This window comes from Palaemon carinicauda, chromosome 5 (assembly GCF_036898095.1).
Source record: "Palaemon carinicauda isolate YSFRI2023 chromosome 5, ASM3689809v2, whole genome shotgun sequence".
Lineage (NCBI taxonomy): Eukaryota > Metazoa > Arthropoda > Malacostraca > Decapoda > Palaemonidae > Palaemon > Palaemon carinicauda.
Window position 1 is genome coordinate 141,932,864 of NC_090729.1, and position 19,140 is coordinate 141,952,003.

At 35.5% G+C, this 19,140-nt stretch overlaps 1 protein-coding gene across 5 annotated transcripts in view; it reads left to right on the forward strand.

Annotated features, from left to right (window-relative positions):
• ClpX (Caseinolytic protease chaperone subunit) overlaps positions 1 to 18,893 on the forward strand; it is a 241,868-nt gene extending 222,975 nt beyond the window's left edge. For all 5 annotated transcript variants that reach the window (XM_068374151.1, XM_068374155.1, XM_068374153.1 and 2 more), the window contains exon 13: positions 16,084 to 18,893. In XM_068374151.1, coding sequence (XP_068230252.1) covers positions 16,084 to 16,254 — 171 coding nt within the window. In that variant the 3' untranslated portion in view covers positions 16,255 to 18,893. The remainder of the gene's footprint in view (positions 1 to 16,083) is intronic.
• The last annotated feature ends 247 nt before the right edge of the window (positions 18,894 to 19,140 follow it).

Genomic DNA, 19,140 nt, shown 5'->3' on the forward strand with positions numbered 1-19,140 from the left:
CCAGGTGCAAGCATTGTTCGTGAGCACCGGGGAGACGAAGAGGAGGGTTACCAGGAATACCATCTCAGCCTGGATTCGCAAGGTAATTCATCTACCCTTGAATCCTGACCCTCCTCCGTCACGTTGCCGTAGGGCGCATGACGTCCGGGGCGTGGCTACGTCCCTGGCCTTCAAGAAGAACCTTTCAGTGACGCAGGTCCTGCAAGCTGGGGTGTGGAAGTGTCAGACCACCTTCACGGCCCACTACCTGCAAGACGTGACACACAGGAGGCTCGATACGTTCTCTATCGGCCCTGTGGTGGCTGCACAACATCTGGTCTAACCTCAGGCTCCTTATTGGACAGGTAGCAGAAGGTTGAGGGCATTGTTACCCAGTTTTAGTCTGTGTGAATGAAAAGATCTGTCTGGCCCTTTTCTTTTCTTCATCCTCTCCTCCCTTGGAGAGAAACAGCATCCTGGGTCCTTTGCACAGCTGACCTCGAACCTCTGCAAGTAAGCCATGCTTCCTTGTGTTCCTAGTATTAAGTTGTAATACTGTCATGTCCCCATACCCTGACGAGGTGGTATTGGGAGAGTCCTAGCCTAGATTTCCATCTGAAGAACTCCAGGTCAACTTCCTAGGACGAGTCACTGCTCACCTTCACACACAACTTGCGTAGGCCGCAGCAGTCTCACAACTGCCTGCGAGGTGCAGGGGCCCCTCGACCCGAGTTCTTTTAATAGATTCGGGTTAGGGGCCCCCGGGCAAGCCAAAGCCAGTATGGCAGGGGACTTACCTCCCTTCCTAAGGGTTAAGTCACCCCTTGTAAATAGCGGGGTTTGTATTTCAGTTACGGAACAAATGGCAAATTCGTAGATAATTTGTATTTTTCCTAACTATACAAACCTTAGCTATTTACAGTTATGTGCCCGCCAGCCTTGTCCCCCAAGATAAGTCCTACCTCTAAGTAAAGTGAGCTATTCACCGGTGTGTGTGAGGGGGGAGGGGTAGCTAGCTACCCCTCCCTAACCCCCCCCCCCCCCCGCTAACTAGCGGCGGGGTAGGAAACCCTCGTTAAAACTTTATGGCTCGTCATTCAGCTACGCCGAAGTAATTACCTCATGTAAATAGCTAAGGTTTGTATAGTTAGGAAAAATACAAATTATCTACGAATTTGTCATTTTCTTAAACTTTTGAGTAATATTCCAATAATGTTGGCTGTCTCTAACCCTCCACCAAGGGTGTCAATCAGCTATATGTATATCCACCGGCTAAGTCAGATGTTTAAAAATGATATTTTCATTATAAAATAAATTTTTGAACATACTTACCCAGTGGATATATATAATTTAACTCCCTTCCTCCCCTCTAGAGACCTATGGGCATGGAAGATCTGAGAATTCATGGAATGGTTACAGTTACCTGGCGAGTTGTGGCACTAGTAGTACACCTAACTACCCAATCTGCGATTGCCATGAGTTTTGAATTTCTGCTGTGACGTCAGGGACTTTAGCTATATATATATCCACCGGGTAATTATGTTCAAAAATTTATTTTATAATGAAAATATCATTTTTTTTACATTCCCTAAGCCAAATTGAAAAATATGTTTTGTAAATCTAGAAAATAAATATATATCTGGTTAATTGCTGTCTTACTAAAAATGTGTTAGACTAAAGTATCAAAGCCCATTAAGTTTTTTATTGGAACTAGTATAGGGTCCAGTTCAACCATCCTTTGGGAACCCTTATTCCACTTTTTCATTTTGCCTTATTAATTAATGCCTTCAGGTGTTATAAAATCCAAAACTCCTGCTCATAGGCACATCATCCTTTAGTTTTAATGCTTGAGCACCTGACATTTATGTCAAAGGTAAGCGAATTGCACTCTCCTTGGGTGTCTCTTAAATTTGGCTTATTTGTAAGATGCTGTGCCTGTTAACAAACTTAGTTATGGAGAAGAGGGATGTACCCTTACAGGGACATTTATTATTATTATTATTATTATTATTATTATTATTATTATTATTATTATTATTATTATTATTATTATTATTATCAGCTAAGCTACAACCCTTCTTGGAAAAGCAAGATGCTATAAGCCCAAGGGCTCCAATAGGGAAAAATAGCCCAGTGAGGAAAGGAAATAAGGAAATAAATAAATATGAGAAAAAATTAACATTATTTCAAAAACTATAACAACAAAACAGATATGTCATATATAAACTATAAAAAGACTTATATCAGCCTGTTCAATATAAAAACATTTGCTGCAACTTTGAACTTTTGAAGTTCTACCGATTCAACTACCCGATTAGGAAGATCATTCCACAACTTGGTCACAGCTGGAATAAAACTTCTAGAATACTCTTTTGTATTGAGTCTCATGATGGAGAATGCCTGACTATTAGAGTCAACTGCATGCCTAGTACTGTATTACGAACAGGATAGAACTGTCCAGGAAGATCTGAATGTAAAGTATGATCAGAATTATGAAAAATGTTACGCAACCTGGATAACGAACTACTGTAATTGAACGACGGTGCCAGAGATTAATATCTAGATCAGGAATAAGAAATTTAATAGATCGTATAAGTTCCTGACTAACAAATTAAGATGAGAATTAGCAGCTGAAGACCAGTCAGGAGAACAATACTCGAAACCAGAAGAATGAGAGAATTAAAACACTACTTCAGAATAGAATTTTAAGTCATACAGAGTTCAAGAAACATTATCAATGCTGAGATCTGAATGTTGAGGGGCCACTGTCCTTAATCAACTTACAATCATACTTTGAGTTTTATTAGGATTCAACTTCATGCCCCATAATTTGCACCATGCACTAATTTTAGCTAGATCTCTGTTAAGGGATTTAGCAATCCCAGATCTACATTCAAGAGATGGAATGGATGCAAAGAGTGTAGCATTGTCTGCTTATGCAACAAGCTTGTTTTCTAGGCCAAACCACATGTCATGTATATATAGTATGAAAAGTAATGGGCCAAGAATACTACCCTGAGAAACACCAGAACATCACATTCCTATACTCACTATGGTGCCCATCAATAACAACTCTATGTGATCTATTACTTAAAAATTCAATAATCATGCTAAGAAACGACCCACCCACTCCAACTGTTTGAGTTTGAAAACAAGGGCTTCATGATTAACACGGTCAAAGGCAGCACTAAAATCAAGGCCAATCATACGAACTTCCTGACCACAATCAAGGGATTTCTGTACTTGCTTAGTTTCCTATCCCCATCCCCTCTGGACCTTCACATGCTATGAGTTGCTGATCCCCTAGACCCTCTTCTGTATTTTGTAAGCTTCAAACCCGAAGACACCTAATAGTGAAAGCTTCCTTTAACCTCTTGTCTTTTATCTTGTGAAGGCTTCCTTTAACCTCTTGTCTTTCAACTTTGTAACTCCCAAGACTCCAAAAGATCTCACTCCTACATCTGATCAGATAAAGAGGGTCATGAGCCCGTGAGAGTTTTGTAAAAGGGGCCAGAGAAAAAAGGCTTTGAGTGCCTCATCATACTACATTTCCTCCAGTGAGGCTTGTCTTAGGAGACACTGACTAAAGCCCACTTTAACAGTCTCATACGGGCTTTGACAGGTTTTCTCGGTTTACATTTTGTACGTAGGTACTTGGAGGTCCTTTTTAACTTGAATCAAGTTTAATCTTGGAAACTTGGATGTCCTATAGCTAGACCCATTTATCACATTGAATCATATTTTGTTAATAGGTAGTAATGGATTACATATATCTTCATTCTTATCATCAGAGGTAAAAGCCTAACCATCGTCTGTTGCTGAAGGTAATTTTCTCCTCCTTAGCCTACCTCTTAGCATTTAACATGTTTTAGTGTTAGCCCTTAATAAGGCATTATACTTTGGTGTTGAGTGTGTTTGGAATTTGATCTTTAAAAAATTTTCTGGTCACATATCCTACTTTTCATAACTTACTTAGCAATTCAGACATACCGTATTTCCTGTGCCATAAGACACTACAAGTGGTAAGACACAACCTATACAGGTAGTCGCCGACTTACGACGGAGATAGGGACTGAGAGGTGCATTGCAAGTCGATTTTGACGCATGTCGAACTAAAAAAGTGAAGTTTCCATAGATTTATTAAGCTGCTTTATAATTCGGCAATCATCCAGGTCATATTTTATCAATATTTTCTTACTTTATATCATTATTTAATTTTCTTGTTCCATAGTATATCTTATGCTCTAATAAATCCATTTTATTGTATTCTATTTTTCAATTTGAAGCATTTTTGGCTTTTTGTAGTCAACGATTACCAACTTTTTTTGTTTACCTTTGCTTATGATCAGCTGTGCTGTTGATCTAAAGGTCCCTCTACCGTATCGAAATAATGCACGCATACAAATGGCTTATTGTTTATGTAATTTCTTAATTTATTTTAAATACATTCATGATGAATATTATATCAGTATTAGTATGTTATATGATATCATAGGTTTCATATACTTTGTTTATTATTATTAAACATACAAATATGTTCTCTCTTATTTTCTAAATGAGTGTGTGTGTGTGCGTACGGCTAGTTAATTTTTAAAGCTTCATACAGTATTTAAATTTTAGTTCATTAATAAGCCTTCATATTTCACTAGAAAATATTGTGTTTAATTGTGGTTATTAAAGTATGTTTGTATGCTATTTTTCAATTTCTGGAGCATTTCAATATTCAGCAATTACTTAGTTTTACTTTCGGTTGGCATCAGCTGATCTCAAGGTCACGCTACTGTACTGCGATTATGCGCACATAGCATTGTTTATGTAATTTTCTTACTCAAAATATCTTCATAATGAATATTACATAAGCATTAGTTATCATATGAATGTCTCTCTCTCTCTCTCTCTCTCTCTCTCTCTCTCTCTCTCTCTCTCTCTCTCTCTCTCTCTCTCTCTCTCTCTCTCTCTCTCTCTGTATTTTGATTTTTAATTCTCTGTTAAATCTTTATATCACTTTGAATAATATTAGAAGTTCTGTGTACCATTACTCAATGTTTTGATTATGGGAATATTAATAACACATCCAAACATTATTAGAAATTCTGTATACTATTATTCGATGTTTCGATTATGGGAATATTGATAACACATCCAAAGTAAATCATTTCATTTGCTGTTCGCCTTCCGCAAGAAATATGACATCGTAGGACTATTTTCTTAAATTTATGGTAAGTAGCACTATTCTCATAACTAATACAAACCACTAAAATGCATGATATCGTTACTCGGTGTTTCAATGATGGGAATACAGTACTGTAATAAGACTACTCTGTAACACAATAAAAGGAAATCATTCGGTTTGCCAGAGCGATTCAGCAAGAAATATGACATCACAAGACACGTGACGTAAACTCGACAAAGAATGGCTTGCAAAATATGTAAATGCCTTTTCTTTTTTCTTGTAAGAAATGAAAGAAAATATTAACTTACCAAGCAAAAGTATTTCATTTTCATAATGTAAAAGGAAATATATTTTTTAGAAAATATTTGTCCTATTAGTGTACTTTATTTAGATAAATATCGATCTATTACCAGAGATTAGATAAAATAGCTTAGGATCAAAATTACGCTACGTAGTACTCATAACAACTAATGCATACCCACAAAATACTTTTATCATTACTTGATGTTTTGATAATGGGAATACTACTAACTGTTAGCTTATTGGAAGGAAATCACTGTACTGCCCGGTCGCTTTCTGCCGGTATTATGATGTCACCATACTTATGATAGGAACTCTACAGATATTAAAACTTTTTGTATGGTTCTTTTTACTGAAAATTGATACTGTATATTATCAATAAAAGAAAATACTAATTTACAAGATAGATAAGTTTAATTCTATAAGAGAAAAAAAGATTATTTCCAAAATAGATTATTTTTGGAAAAAAATATACTGAGGATTTTGCAACCTATCCTAGCAGCAATTCCTAGTCGACCATTTTACAGTGTGATTTCTCGTCTGGCTCATTAAATTTTCACATTATAAGTGTTGTATGGAATGTGTTCATCATCATCATCTCCTCCTAGGTATGTCGACGCAAAGAGCCTTGGTTAGATTTTACCAGTCGTCACTATCTTGAGCTTTTAATTCAATACTTCTCCATTCATCATCTACTTCATGCTTCATAGTCCTCAGCCATGTAGGCCTGGTCTTCCAACACTTCTAGTGCCTTGATGTGGAGCCCAGTTGAAAGTTTGTTGAACTAATCTCTTTTGGGGAGTGCGAAGAGCATGCCCAAACCATCTCCATCCACCCCTCACCATGATCTCATCCAATTAGGTTCTCGAGTAATATCTCTTAAAGTTGCATTTCTAATCTTGTCCTGCCATTTAACTCCAAATATTCCTCCGAGGGCTTTGTTCTCAAACCTACAAAATCTGTTGGATATTGTTTGATTGTTATACCACAACTCATGTCCATATAGTAACACCGATCTAACTAAACAGAGATATAGCCTTATTTTTATATATAATTTCAGGCAATTTGATTTCCAAATTTTACTCAACCTAGCCATTCTCTGATTTGCTTTTTTCAATCTTTCATTAATATCCTGTATTAGAGATCATAGTTCTTAAATATTTAAATGATTCCACCTTCTTAATCCTTTCTCCTTCCAATGATATTTCATCTTCCATTGCATATTCCGTTGGCATTATCTCTGCGTTTCTTCTATTTATCTTGAGCCCAACCTCATGTGATATATCATGCATTCTGGTAAGCAAGCTCTGCAAGTCCTATGGTGTTCTGTTAATAAGGACAGCATCATTAGCATACTCTAGGTCAGCTAGTTTCTTGTTACCAATTCAGTCCAATCCTTCTCCACCATCCCCAACTGTTCTATGCAACATAAAATCCATGAGGAGGATAAACAACATAAGGTGACAATACGTTTCCTTGGAGTACTCCACTGTTCAATATATATTCATTTGATAAGACTCCACTGACATCAACTTTGCACTTGCTATGTATATGAACAGGCTTAATCAAATTTACAGATTCAAGAGGTAGGTAAATATTAATTAGCTGTACACCTGACAACCCAATTGTATTACAAATTCATATAAAAAAATACTAAACTATTGTCTTTAGTTCCACCAATGCCTATCAATGTTTTCAAGTATTTGTTTACCTGAAAGCATTGTTGTCAAATGTTCCTTATCAAATTTTGGTAAAAAAGTAAAATTCCAGTAATATTTCCAAAATTCCTCACATAATTTTAATTGATTATTGAGCAAATAAGGAAGTCTCTAGAAATTTTACTATATGGAATATTTTTTATGTTGTTTGTTTGACTCTGGGTCTAGGTATTTAGCATATATTCTTTATATTAAGACACAGGGAGGTTCGTGGAGGCATTTTTCAGAAAAAAAAATTGCATCTCATATCATGGGAAATATGGTAGCCTATATGACTAATTAGGCCATGTGAAACTTTTTAACACAATTTTGTATTTGTACTTGTACAAACTCATAAATGATATAGGAAGTTCTTTCTCAGCCTCCTAATCTCACTCTTTATTAAGTAGAAAAGTAAGGAATGAAGGGAGATACCATCATTAAGCAGCACATGGCATGTACCATGGAAATTGTCTAAAGTATGACTATTGAATTCAGTAGTGGGATACCTGCATGATGGAGAAGAAAAAGCACAAATTATTAATGAGTGTAATGGAAATTATTTTTTTTTATGAACCTCCCTTGATGTTCATATTGCTGCTTTTTCTAGAAACTCAATTTATTAGCATTTACCCACATAAATTGAAATAAAATTTCAATTTTTACCCTTTTAATAGATATGCTTTTAGTAATGTAATGAGACACACTAGCGGTTAATGCCAAGAAGTGAAGCAGTCAATTGCTAGGGGCTCTGTATTTCAATCCTTTGGTCACATTTGTTTTACACACTCCTTTCAGATTGTGATGAGTTTTAGTATGTTTATTATAAGATGTCTTCCTCTGGATTTGAAGTAATTACTACTCAGGGACAGTACAGTGATTTAGATAACCATTGAGAAGCGCAAATGCTTCCGCTGTTTTTCTCTGGATAACATATTTTTCAAGTTCATAAATTCAAATGAAACTATCCTTTAGTTCAGGCAAAACTCCAGGGAAGTCTAGGCTAGTTTTTATAGTGGGGACAGTAACGATAATGGCACACCAGAACCATTCTCTAATTCACACTTAAACACCCAAGTTTTGATAGTGGTGTAGTTCAAAAGCTTTTAACTCATAGCTTCCAATGTTAAATCTCAGAGGGCCAGTGAGTCTTCTTAAAGGTGGTACAGTAATACCTTGTCATATGAGCATTTTGAGATATAAGTAAGCCGCCGAGCAAATTTTTGCATTGAGATACGAGCACGCTTACAGATGATAACGCTAGGTGGCCGAGCGCTAGTTTCCAAAGCCTGCATCACTTGTTCATTGTGCGTGATCTCAGACTGCTGTATGTATCTCCAAGCGTCTCCTTGTGTTTTTTGCATTGTTTACATGATTTTGAATTATATTAGTAAATAATTATCCTAATAAGTGATGGGTCCCAATAAATCGAGTGGAAACATTAGCAGTGAGAAGAAGAAGCGCATGATGACGATAGAGGTGAAGCATGAAATTATTGAAAAACATGAGAATAGTGTCCATGCGAGTGAGTTGACCCACCATTAAAAGAGGAGTACATCGATATATAGCATTCTCAAACAGAAGGATGTTGTTAAGAGCACAAAGCCTTCCAGTGGCCTGACTGATATAAATGATGAGATGGAGAGGCCTCTGTTGTGGATTAAAGAAGAGCAACTTGCGGAAGATGGTGTGACTGAAACAATCATCTGTGAGAAGGCCAGCGTAATCTATGAAGATTTGAAACAGTCAAGCAGCTGAGAGAGGGGAGACATCAACGCCAGTGGAGACGTTCAAAGCTAGTCGTGGCTGGTTTGATAACTTTAAAAAGCAAACTGGGATCCACTCGGTTGTGAGGCATTGGGAAGCTGCGAGTTTGGATGTGAAAGTCGCTGAGGCGTATGTCGAACAATTTGCCTCTCTTATTGCTGTGCAAGGTTACATCTCCAAAAAAGTTTTCAAATCCGATGAAACAGACCTTTTTTGGAAAAAAAAAAAAGCCACAGAGGACATTCATCACAGCAGAAGAAAAAAACTGCCGGGTCATAAACCCATGAAAGATAGATTGACTCTAGCCTTATGTACTAATGCCAGCGGTGACTGAAAGATCAAACCACTGCTGTTGTATCACTCTGAAAACTCACAAGCTTTCAGGAGTCGCAAGATCCTGAAAAAAAAAAATTTCAAGTGATGTGGCAAGCAAATTCAAAGGCATGGATTATGAGACAAACTTCACAGAATGAGTAAATCTGGCCCTTGGTTTGGTAGTCAAGAAGTATTTGCTGGAGAAAAACCTGCCATTGAAAGGTCTTCTCATTTTAGACAATGGCCTGGCCACCCTCCAGGTCTTTAAGATCACATTCTCAAGGATTTCAAGTCCATTGAGTACCTTTATCTACCGCTCAAACCCACTCCATTCCTCCAGCACTAAGACCAACTAGTCATTTAAAATTTCAAGAAACTATACAAAGCATTTGTTCAAAATATGCTTTTATATCATAGATAACACCAATCCCACCATAAATTTTGGAAGGACCATTTTAACATTGTGAATTCTTTAAGAATTATTGATGAAGTATGGCAGGGTGTAACGCGAAGAAACTTAAATTCAGCTTCTAAGAAATTGTGACCAGATTCTGTAGCTAGGAGGGATTTCGAAGGATTTAATATGCAGCTTGACCTCAAACCCATTGTGTTGGAAGAGATTGTTTCTCTCGGAAAGTCCATGGGGCTGGAGGTAGATGAGGCAGATGTCAACGACCTTATCGAGGAGCATCAAGAAGAGCTTACGACTGAAAAGTTGATCGACCTCCAGACGATGTAACATATGGTGATGCAAGAGCTTACGACTGAAAAGTTGATCGACCTCCAGACGATGTAACATATGGTGATGCAAGAGCTCTGTAGCGAGGAGGAGGTGGAAACATAGAGAACTTCTTTCTTCACAGGAGATTAAGGAAGTGTTGGCAAAGTGGCAGGATGTTTATGATTTTGTTGAAAGAGACATCCTGATAAATTGTTTACTGGTTGTGCTTCAGCTCTTTTTATCATCACTTGCCTCGCTCATTTCCACAACATTTTGAAAGGGAGACAGAACCAAAGCTCCTTGGATAGGTATTTTTTAAAAGGCCTGCAGCAAGTGAAAGTGAAAGAGAGTCAAAAAGAGCCAAGACAAGTAAAGAACAGTAAGAAAACAGAAATAAAAAAACAAAAATGAAGAGATGAGAATATTTTTTCTAAATTTCAGTAAGCTAAGTTCAGTTAAGTTTAAGTGTTAAGGTATGTAGTGAAAAGAACTGTAAATATGGTACCATCCAATTTTCTCCTTCCCTTCCTCCCTCCCTCCCTCCTTCCTCCAAACACACCACCGTTAGCCGCTATCATCTGTCTCAAAGGTAAGAACTCCATAATAAAATCACATTTTATTGCAGACATAGTCCAGCAATCATTTATATGATTTTGTGTGTGTATGCCAAGTACTACAGCAATTAAAAATATGTTATACCATTGTTATATCATTAATTTGAGTGATTTTAGGAGGGTGGAAACATTAATTTTTTCAGTTACTTTTTATGGGAAAAAATGGACTTTAGATACGAGCAATTTGACATACAAGCTCGGTCCTGGAATGAATTATGCTCGTATTTCAAGGTATTACTGTAATTCTGATCTTATCTGTCTGGTTGCTAACCCTGGCCTGACTCCACAAGCTGGATCGAGTGGTAATATTGCTCCATTTACCAAGGGTTCTGATGGTTCACATTGCCTTACAGAGTCTAGATGTTCTCCCTAGCCTTAAATTCTAATTTACTTTAAATTCCTGCAGTCTTAGTCTCTCTTTTAGACACAAAGATTGTGAGGCAGAAGACAGAGTTGGTACTCTAGATCCTAATATCCCTCCACTCTACAGAAAGCATTCTTGAAACAACCTCGTATTTCATATGTAGATGGAGTGTCTGTTGAAGTTTATACTAAAGTTGATGTGATGCAAAAAATTTTCAGATGGCAGTTTGCTCCATTCGCTTGTGAGCTTGGCCACTAGCTCATCGCAGGTTAACTTTAGAAGGGTAAATGTAAGGACTAGTACTCCTACTGCTGAAATGAGTCTCAATAACAAATGAACAGCAGTCCCCTCACCAGTTCTAACAAATGAAATGGGAAGTAAAGTAGATACTGTACTCTATTTTAATGTCTTAGTTCACCCTTCTGTACATGAAAATGAGGATGACCAAAACAGAGAAAGACTTTTAATGTGATGAAATATCTCCCTTTAAACATAATGTAACCTTATACTGTAGCTGAAAAATACCCTAATAATTTGCTTATTGTTATTATTACTTGCTAAGCAATAACCCTAGTTAAAAAAGCAAGATGCTATAAGCCCAAGGGCCACAACAGAGAAAAATAGCCCAGTGAGGAAAGGAAACAAGGAAATAAAAACATCAGGAGAAGTAATGAACAATAGAAATGAAATATTTTAAGAATAGTAAAAACATTAAATTAGATCTTTTATATATAAACTATAAAAACTTCAAAAAAGAGAATCACAAAGAGATATAAAATAGAATATTGTGCCCGAATGTACCTGTAAGCAAGAGAACTCTACCACGAGGCATTGGAAGACCATGGTACAGAGGCTATGGCACTACCCAAGACTACAGAATAATGGTTTGGTTTTAGAGTGCCATTCTCCTAGAAGAGCTGCTTACTGTAGCTAAAGAGTCTATTCCTCAGTCGGCGTTCTTTTATCGTGGGTTCTTTCTTTGCGGTTTCGTTTTTTCGCGGCCAAGAACAATGCAATACCAATTAAATAAAAATTCTCATAAAGATTGCGATAAAATTCAAGCTGGGCGATGATTTCAAATAGCCCACGCTCCTTTACACTGGGAGCACTGTGCGCCACTATCTATCTCTACGCCCAGCTGATCCTAGGCCTCTGTGTACTGTAGTGTATATCCATTTACTGTGGTAAAAAAATTACTGCTATATTTGAAATAAACTGGATCATGATTAAACTGGTGTTTCACTTAACTGTATCCAATGATAATGCATGTAACATTCACATTTTAGTATCGTATTTGTAATTAAAAACGGCATATTATAACCTCATGCTTTGTTTACATTCAATTCAGCTGATCAACATTGCGAGTCTGTCATCAACCTCAATTTTCGGATCAAATAACTCCCTTATTATTAAGGCATGCCACCAAAGGATATTTGACATTTACTAAAAGAAACTATTATTACTTGATCTATAGTTTTCCAATTAGCATACTAATTTTATTAGTTTTATTTGAGATACTTCTCTCCTATTTTAGTTACTTATACTGAGAGTTGAATCGTGCAACGGTAACCGGAGTTTCATTCATGTTGCTGATGCACAATATCATATAGATTTTAGCTCTGAGGTGCTTGATTATAAAGCTTGGGAAATTATTTATTATGGCTTTGTTAGTGAGTATTAAATAGAGACCTTGTAAAGAAATAAAGATTTAATTTAAAAGAAAGAGAGAGAGTGTGTGCGTGTGTGTGTGTGTGTTTTTGCATTCTAAATCAAATTTATTTTCTGTGTTATACTGTGTACTTTACCCAGCAATACATTATGGTACTAATTTACAAACAAATATTTCGGTAGTGTACACTATAATATCAGAAATGGATCACATCAATACCGATGCGATCCATTTCTGATGTCATAGTGTAGAACGTAATTTACAGTAGGCTATTTTATTGGTTGCCTTACCTAATATTTACAGTAAAATGTAAAGTATTTGACTACACCGTGTGTTTTGTGTGATGTAGATGTACGGGTAAGAGAGAGAGAGAATAATTTGAAATTTTCTGGCATCCTGACAGCGAATAAGAGAGAGAACTAATACCGTAATGAGCTATAAATGTATTATATGAAAATTATTCCAGTTAGTATCCATTACCTCGGGACTGATTTTTGCTAAGTTTGAATAGATTGTTGTAATCTACATTTATTATTCCTTTAAGAATTTTGAATGCCTCTATTAACTGTCCCATTAGTTGGTGAGTTTGTTGATCAAATAAGTTCAAATGTTCCATCCTACGTCTGTATCCAAATCGCCATAGTGTTGAAACTAGTTTGGTGACCGTAGCCTGTACTGCTTCCAGTCTATCTAAATCCTTCTGAATACTTAAGAGCCCAGAATTGGACTCCATATTCTAGATGGGATCTTAATAGTGATGTGTACAGCTGTAGTACAGTGTCTTTGTTTCTGTATTTGAATTTTCTCTTTATGTAACCTATTAGTTTTTGTGCATTTTTTCAGCTTTTATGCGCTGTTTTGTGCATTTCAAATCCTTGCTGATAATAATACCGAGATCTTCCTCCTGGTCCACTCTTTTTATTTCATAACCCAGCAGTGAGTAATATGACTGGGTTACTATAACCTATGTGCATGACTTTAGATCCACAGTTGAAAGGCATTTGCCATTTTCTGGAACATTCTCCTAGCTTCATTAGATCTTCTCTTAAGGCTTGCACGAGTTCTGAGGTCGCAGCATTTATGCCTAGTTTAGTATCATCGGCGAATTTGGCTATTCTAATAGTCAATCATAAATCTTTATCGTTAATGTAAATCAGAAATAAGCAATGGTCCAAGGACTGATCCTTGAGGTTCTTCACTTGTAACAGTTGCCCACTCTGAAGCTTCTCCATTGATTACAACTCTCTGTTTTCTGTTTGTTACTTAATCTTCGATCCATTCAGCTGTTGCGTCAATGATGGCTATTGCTATAATTTTGACCATTAGTTTTATATGAGAAATTTTGTCAAAAGACTTTTGAAAGTCTTGGTATATGATGTCTATTGCCCTGCTTTTGTCATAAATGCTAAACATGTGGAAAAATTCCAAAAGATTTGTCACACATGATCTCTCTTGTTTAAAACCATGTTGGCTGTCTATCCAAAGATTGTTTTTCTCTATATGTTCTACTATTGAATCTACTATAATTGATTAAAAAGTTTTACAAGGCACTGAAGTTAGACATACTGGTCTGTAGTTGCCAGGTTATTCTTTTTGCCCTGCAAACACTAGTTGCCTAAAACGAATACTAACAGCATAATATAACTAATTCCTAGCAATGAAGACTAAATAACTAATGATATTAATTAGTTATAAGACCGGGAGGGCTGTTCTGGCTAACTAGCTAAAGCATGCGAGGCGAACAGCGACTTCGTAAAATGGCGCCTCCGGTAGAGGCACAGCTCTGCCACAAAACACAAGAATTAAGGTTAAAAAACCATTACTTTACGGCCAGAGCTTATTTAAACAATACAAGAACCTGGTACTCAAGTTTCCAGAAGAAGGCGAGGCCGAAGGCTGCGACATGAGGATGGATGAAAACAGATAAAGTAAGGCAATCAGGGAAAAATCAACTGATGTAGAAGCTACTAACAGAGGAATGAGGACGAACGTGACGTCACACAATATGGTTGCCATTTGTTTACGTCGTGAGTACCGTAGCAGTAACGAAGGAGGGTAACTTTGGAGCGGCTCCTCAGTTATCTCGCCACCTTTCCCCCTCGAAGCGTATGTGGGGTGCAGATAGCCTTGTGGCGTGTTAATGCGTGCGTCCCCTGTTGATATACGATATCCTAGAGGGAAACCTTTAGGGTACTCGCGCCAGAAGTTAGAATTTTGTGAAACCTTTAATTTAATTCTCTGGGAATATCTATTGTAGTCATATATACCCTAAGGAAGCTACTGAAGGAACCATCCATCAGGACGACATGGCTATCTCACCCAAAAATAGATTTTTCGCTTCGCTCAAAATCCGTTTTTCCTCTATATGTTCTACTATTAAATCTACTACAATTGATTAAAAAGTTTTGCAAAGCACTGAAGTTACACGTACTGGTCTGTAGTTGCCAGGTTATTCTTTTTGCCCCTTCATATAGATTGGAGGCTGTCGCTAATTTTACTGTATTCATATTACTATTGGTAATATTGATGCTTATTCTGTGTGTAGGTTATAGATATTTGTGAGTTTCTCAACAACTGTTATGGTGACAAAAAGAATAATTAGATATAAAGAAAATATATTTACATTATGGGCATTTTTCTGCTCTTATTGTTCCATATAGTATGGAGTTCATTAAAATATAGTACAGTATTGTATATCTTATATTATTCTTTGAAAATCAAATCAAACGGAAGCCCAAACTTGATTTGCAAACAAATGATTTATTTACAAAACTCTTAAGATTGCATATGATATAGAGCATACAAAATACAATCGACAAATAAAATTATGCCAGTTTACTCTTCTTTGTCATAGAAGCCATCGTTGTTAATTGAGGAGTACCTAATTATTAACAAAATCAGTCGAAGACATCTGAATGTGCAATAATAAGTAAACAATTTGGAGAACCTTTGAACTAGACCTTGACAACTAAGAAAACTCAAAGGGACAAAGAGTATCTACTGTGGCAGTTTTGGGCTTATTACCACTTTCTGCTATGATGTTCCATTCCATTACTAGCAAGTATTTATTGAAGGTAAAGAAAATGGGAACATTTATTTTTTTCAATTTAAAGGTTCCGGTATCTATTAAACTTCTGTTGGAAAAGAAGCAGTACAAAAATCAGGTGAGTATAGAGATAATAAATTTTTATTAAGATTCTGTTTTTATAAAGTTAATTGATATAATACTTAGCCCTTGTACTTACTGTGATTAAGAACATTATGAGAAATCCAAGTTGACACAGCAATTTGGTGAGGTTTGTGAGGAATTGAAGGCTGGTTGTAAATATAAGGTTAAACTTTCATTTTCAATTTTCTAGTCAAGAACCTTGAGCTTCAAGAGCAGACAGCAAATTAATTTTAGGAATGTATTGAAATAATTTTATAAAAACAATTTCTCTGATTTTAGCTTTTTTTTTTATTTATTTTTTTTACTTTTCCCCAGGAAACGTTACTCTTAGATGCTATGTTTGAGATCCCAGGCTCTGATATTGTTAGTGTGCATGTCACAGGCGAAGCTGTGAGAGGAGAAGCATCTCCAATTTTCATTCATGGACAGCCTCTATCATCTGAAGAGGAACAGGAAGAAGAGCAAGTTTTGGCACAGGCAAAGTGAAAATAATATTCTTTATGTATTCTTTGGAATTACTGTCCAATTTGTTTTGGGTTTAATAGCTTAAAAATATTTTTTATGCCTTATTTTGTTCATTAAAATATTTTCATTACATTAGGTATTATGTTAATAATGCATTTCTGAAAGGAAATGCAGTTTGATAATGTCTATAAAGAATTACATTAGTTTTCATGTAAAGTCAAATTATTTTCTGTAAAAGTAATAAATTGAGTTGCAATTTGACGAGGATATTAATCTGTACAAAACCCAGGAGAATACTAGAGTTGAAATTACATGCACTTCCCAAATGACTACTGACTTAAGTGTTAGTATGTAAAGATGTGTAGAATGAAAATGCTGATCAGATATACTAGCTCGTGATATAGATATACAGAATACATTGTAGATACTTTGTTTTTGGAAGGGCACTTTACAACACATAAAGCTTGGTAAAAAATATTTTTTTTTTGTGGGTTTTTGTTGATTTGTGGCAGTTATATACTAGTGTATATATATTTTTTCGTTAAATATTCCTGCAAAATTGTTCGTTGGAAAATTTATATTCACTTTAGGATACAGAATTTTTGGGTAAATCAAAAATAATTTTTATATGATGACAGACTCAGTTCATGTAGAGTGCCATATTGCCTCAAAACGTCCCATCGATTCGTGGTTTCTGAGTAATGCAAAGCGCTTTCCAAAATGGTAGTGATGTATTTTAGTCATTTTGTACATATATTTGTATATACATAAACTGTATTGGGTTTATGCCTTTTATATTCTATAAAAGGTCTTAAGTACTGCTTATTTTTATTGATAGGGTCTCATGAGATGTAATGTTCTGCTACTTTTTAATAATATTTTGCAATGACATACAGTGCTGGTTTAATAACATGATGGATGGAAAACATAAACATATAAACTTTGGAAAGTACTAGTCTTCAGTGTCTTCAAATGTGTGATCCAAGGGCCTGACAGAACTACATAACATATAATTAGGAAACATATTCTTCTACATTTCGTCACTTTTTCAGTCGGGCATTACAGGTAACAAAGAACTCATTTTTAGGAGGTACAGTATATCTAGTGAGATTAGATTTTGTTGTATAAAAAATCATTCTATATTTTTACAAAACCTGTTTTTCTCTAAATAGACCTGATTAGATGTACTACAATGCTATGATTCAGTTAAAGGCATTATGTCATCCATTTAGTGTACCTTTGCCTATATCATAGATAAGAGTAAATTTTGCTCACTGTGCGCGAGTTAACGTCTGTTCCCAGACAATATTTTGTCGACATATTTCCCCAATAAAATTTACATAAGGAATTGTTTTATTGTGTGAATTAATGCTGTGGTATAGTTCAGTATCTCTTAAAATCAATTATAGTTCTATTGGATGTTATATTGTTAGGGCTCATTCCAATGCTTATTGGAGGTCATTATAAGTTGTAAGGTTATACAAAATTTGGAAAGGAGATTTTTTGGGGATATCATAAAACTAATGGACTGTTTCAGTTATGTAGTCAGTCTGTAAATTAAAATAAACACTGATGGCGATAGAAAAGGAACATTCACCATGCACTTCTTGAAAAATTCTCGAGACCTATTTCTCAAATTGTATGAAGATAAGTAAATTATTCTGTAATTTTCTTGAATGAGCCCAAAATGTTGAAGTTTGCAACATTATTGTGTGGGACTGGTAATACCTGTTTCAATTTAAAAACTAAATTGTAGCCAAAAATATTTGAGGCTATATTATGAAGTAGCAGCTGATGTAACCAGCTTAATATTCCAATGCCCCCTCTCTGGAAAAAAACATCATACTTCCTCATTATCCCTCTTTGGAAATGATACAAGAAGAATTTGCCCCAAAGATGAATGTGAGATGTCCCTTTTTAAAGGAGAATTAAATGCCATTGTATGAAGAGACATTTGTTTGTGTTTCAGAATTTATATGGAATTGGCTTGTGAAATCGTCTTAAGGAAATTTTTTTTTATAAAAAGCATTTCAATGACAACAAGCAGTGAGGGTAAAGCATAGCTATGTTGGATAGATAGTTATTTCCTATTCATTATGTATACTGTAAGGGAATTTTCTCAGATTGAAATATGATTTGAATAATTAGGGTCTTGGAGATTTTGGAATTTCTGCAGTACATAGTAATTAAGATTTAAATGGTGCTTTGGATGGTAAGGCTTTATTCAAATATATTATGAGTGTCTAGTTTGAAGTGTCTGTTTGGGTAGTAATTGGTAATAAGGAAGTGTTAGAATGGGAATGAATACAGTTGGATATGAATAGACTGATCTTATGAGAATGTAAAATGTGTTTTAATTGAAGTCATTGATAAATACCACGTGAATAAATTTATTGTATGATGAGAATACGATTTCTTGAGAAGTCTTTATTGAATATGGGAAAAGTATGTGTAAAACAGTTGAGTGTTTGGAAATACAATACTGTAGTCCTCTATTTGTTGCTGGTTTAGATACTTAAAGGTTCTCCATTTTTTTCTTTTACTTACCAGGGTATAGAGACATACAGTATATCTACTGAAGTAGAGTTTCAAAAGAGATCTAATTAAGGAAAAGTTTCAAAGTATCATAAATTAGTTTGATTAGTTCCTTAAAAATCAGTTGGAAAAACAAATGTTTTGAGAATTGAAAACTTCTACTTCATCAAGGTACTGTAATTTTAGAAGCAGCAAGTTCATTCATAAGTGGGAGAGTTGTTTTCCTTTGTACTCTATTACTTCTAGAAGTGATAGCTCTTTATTGTGTTTTTTACAGTTGTGTGTAAATATTAAAATTAAAAGTTTTATATACAAGCTAAGTATTCATTACCTTATTTATTTATAAGGTACAGTAACACGCAGTATTTTACT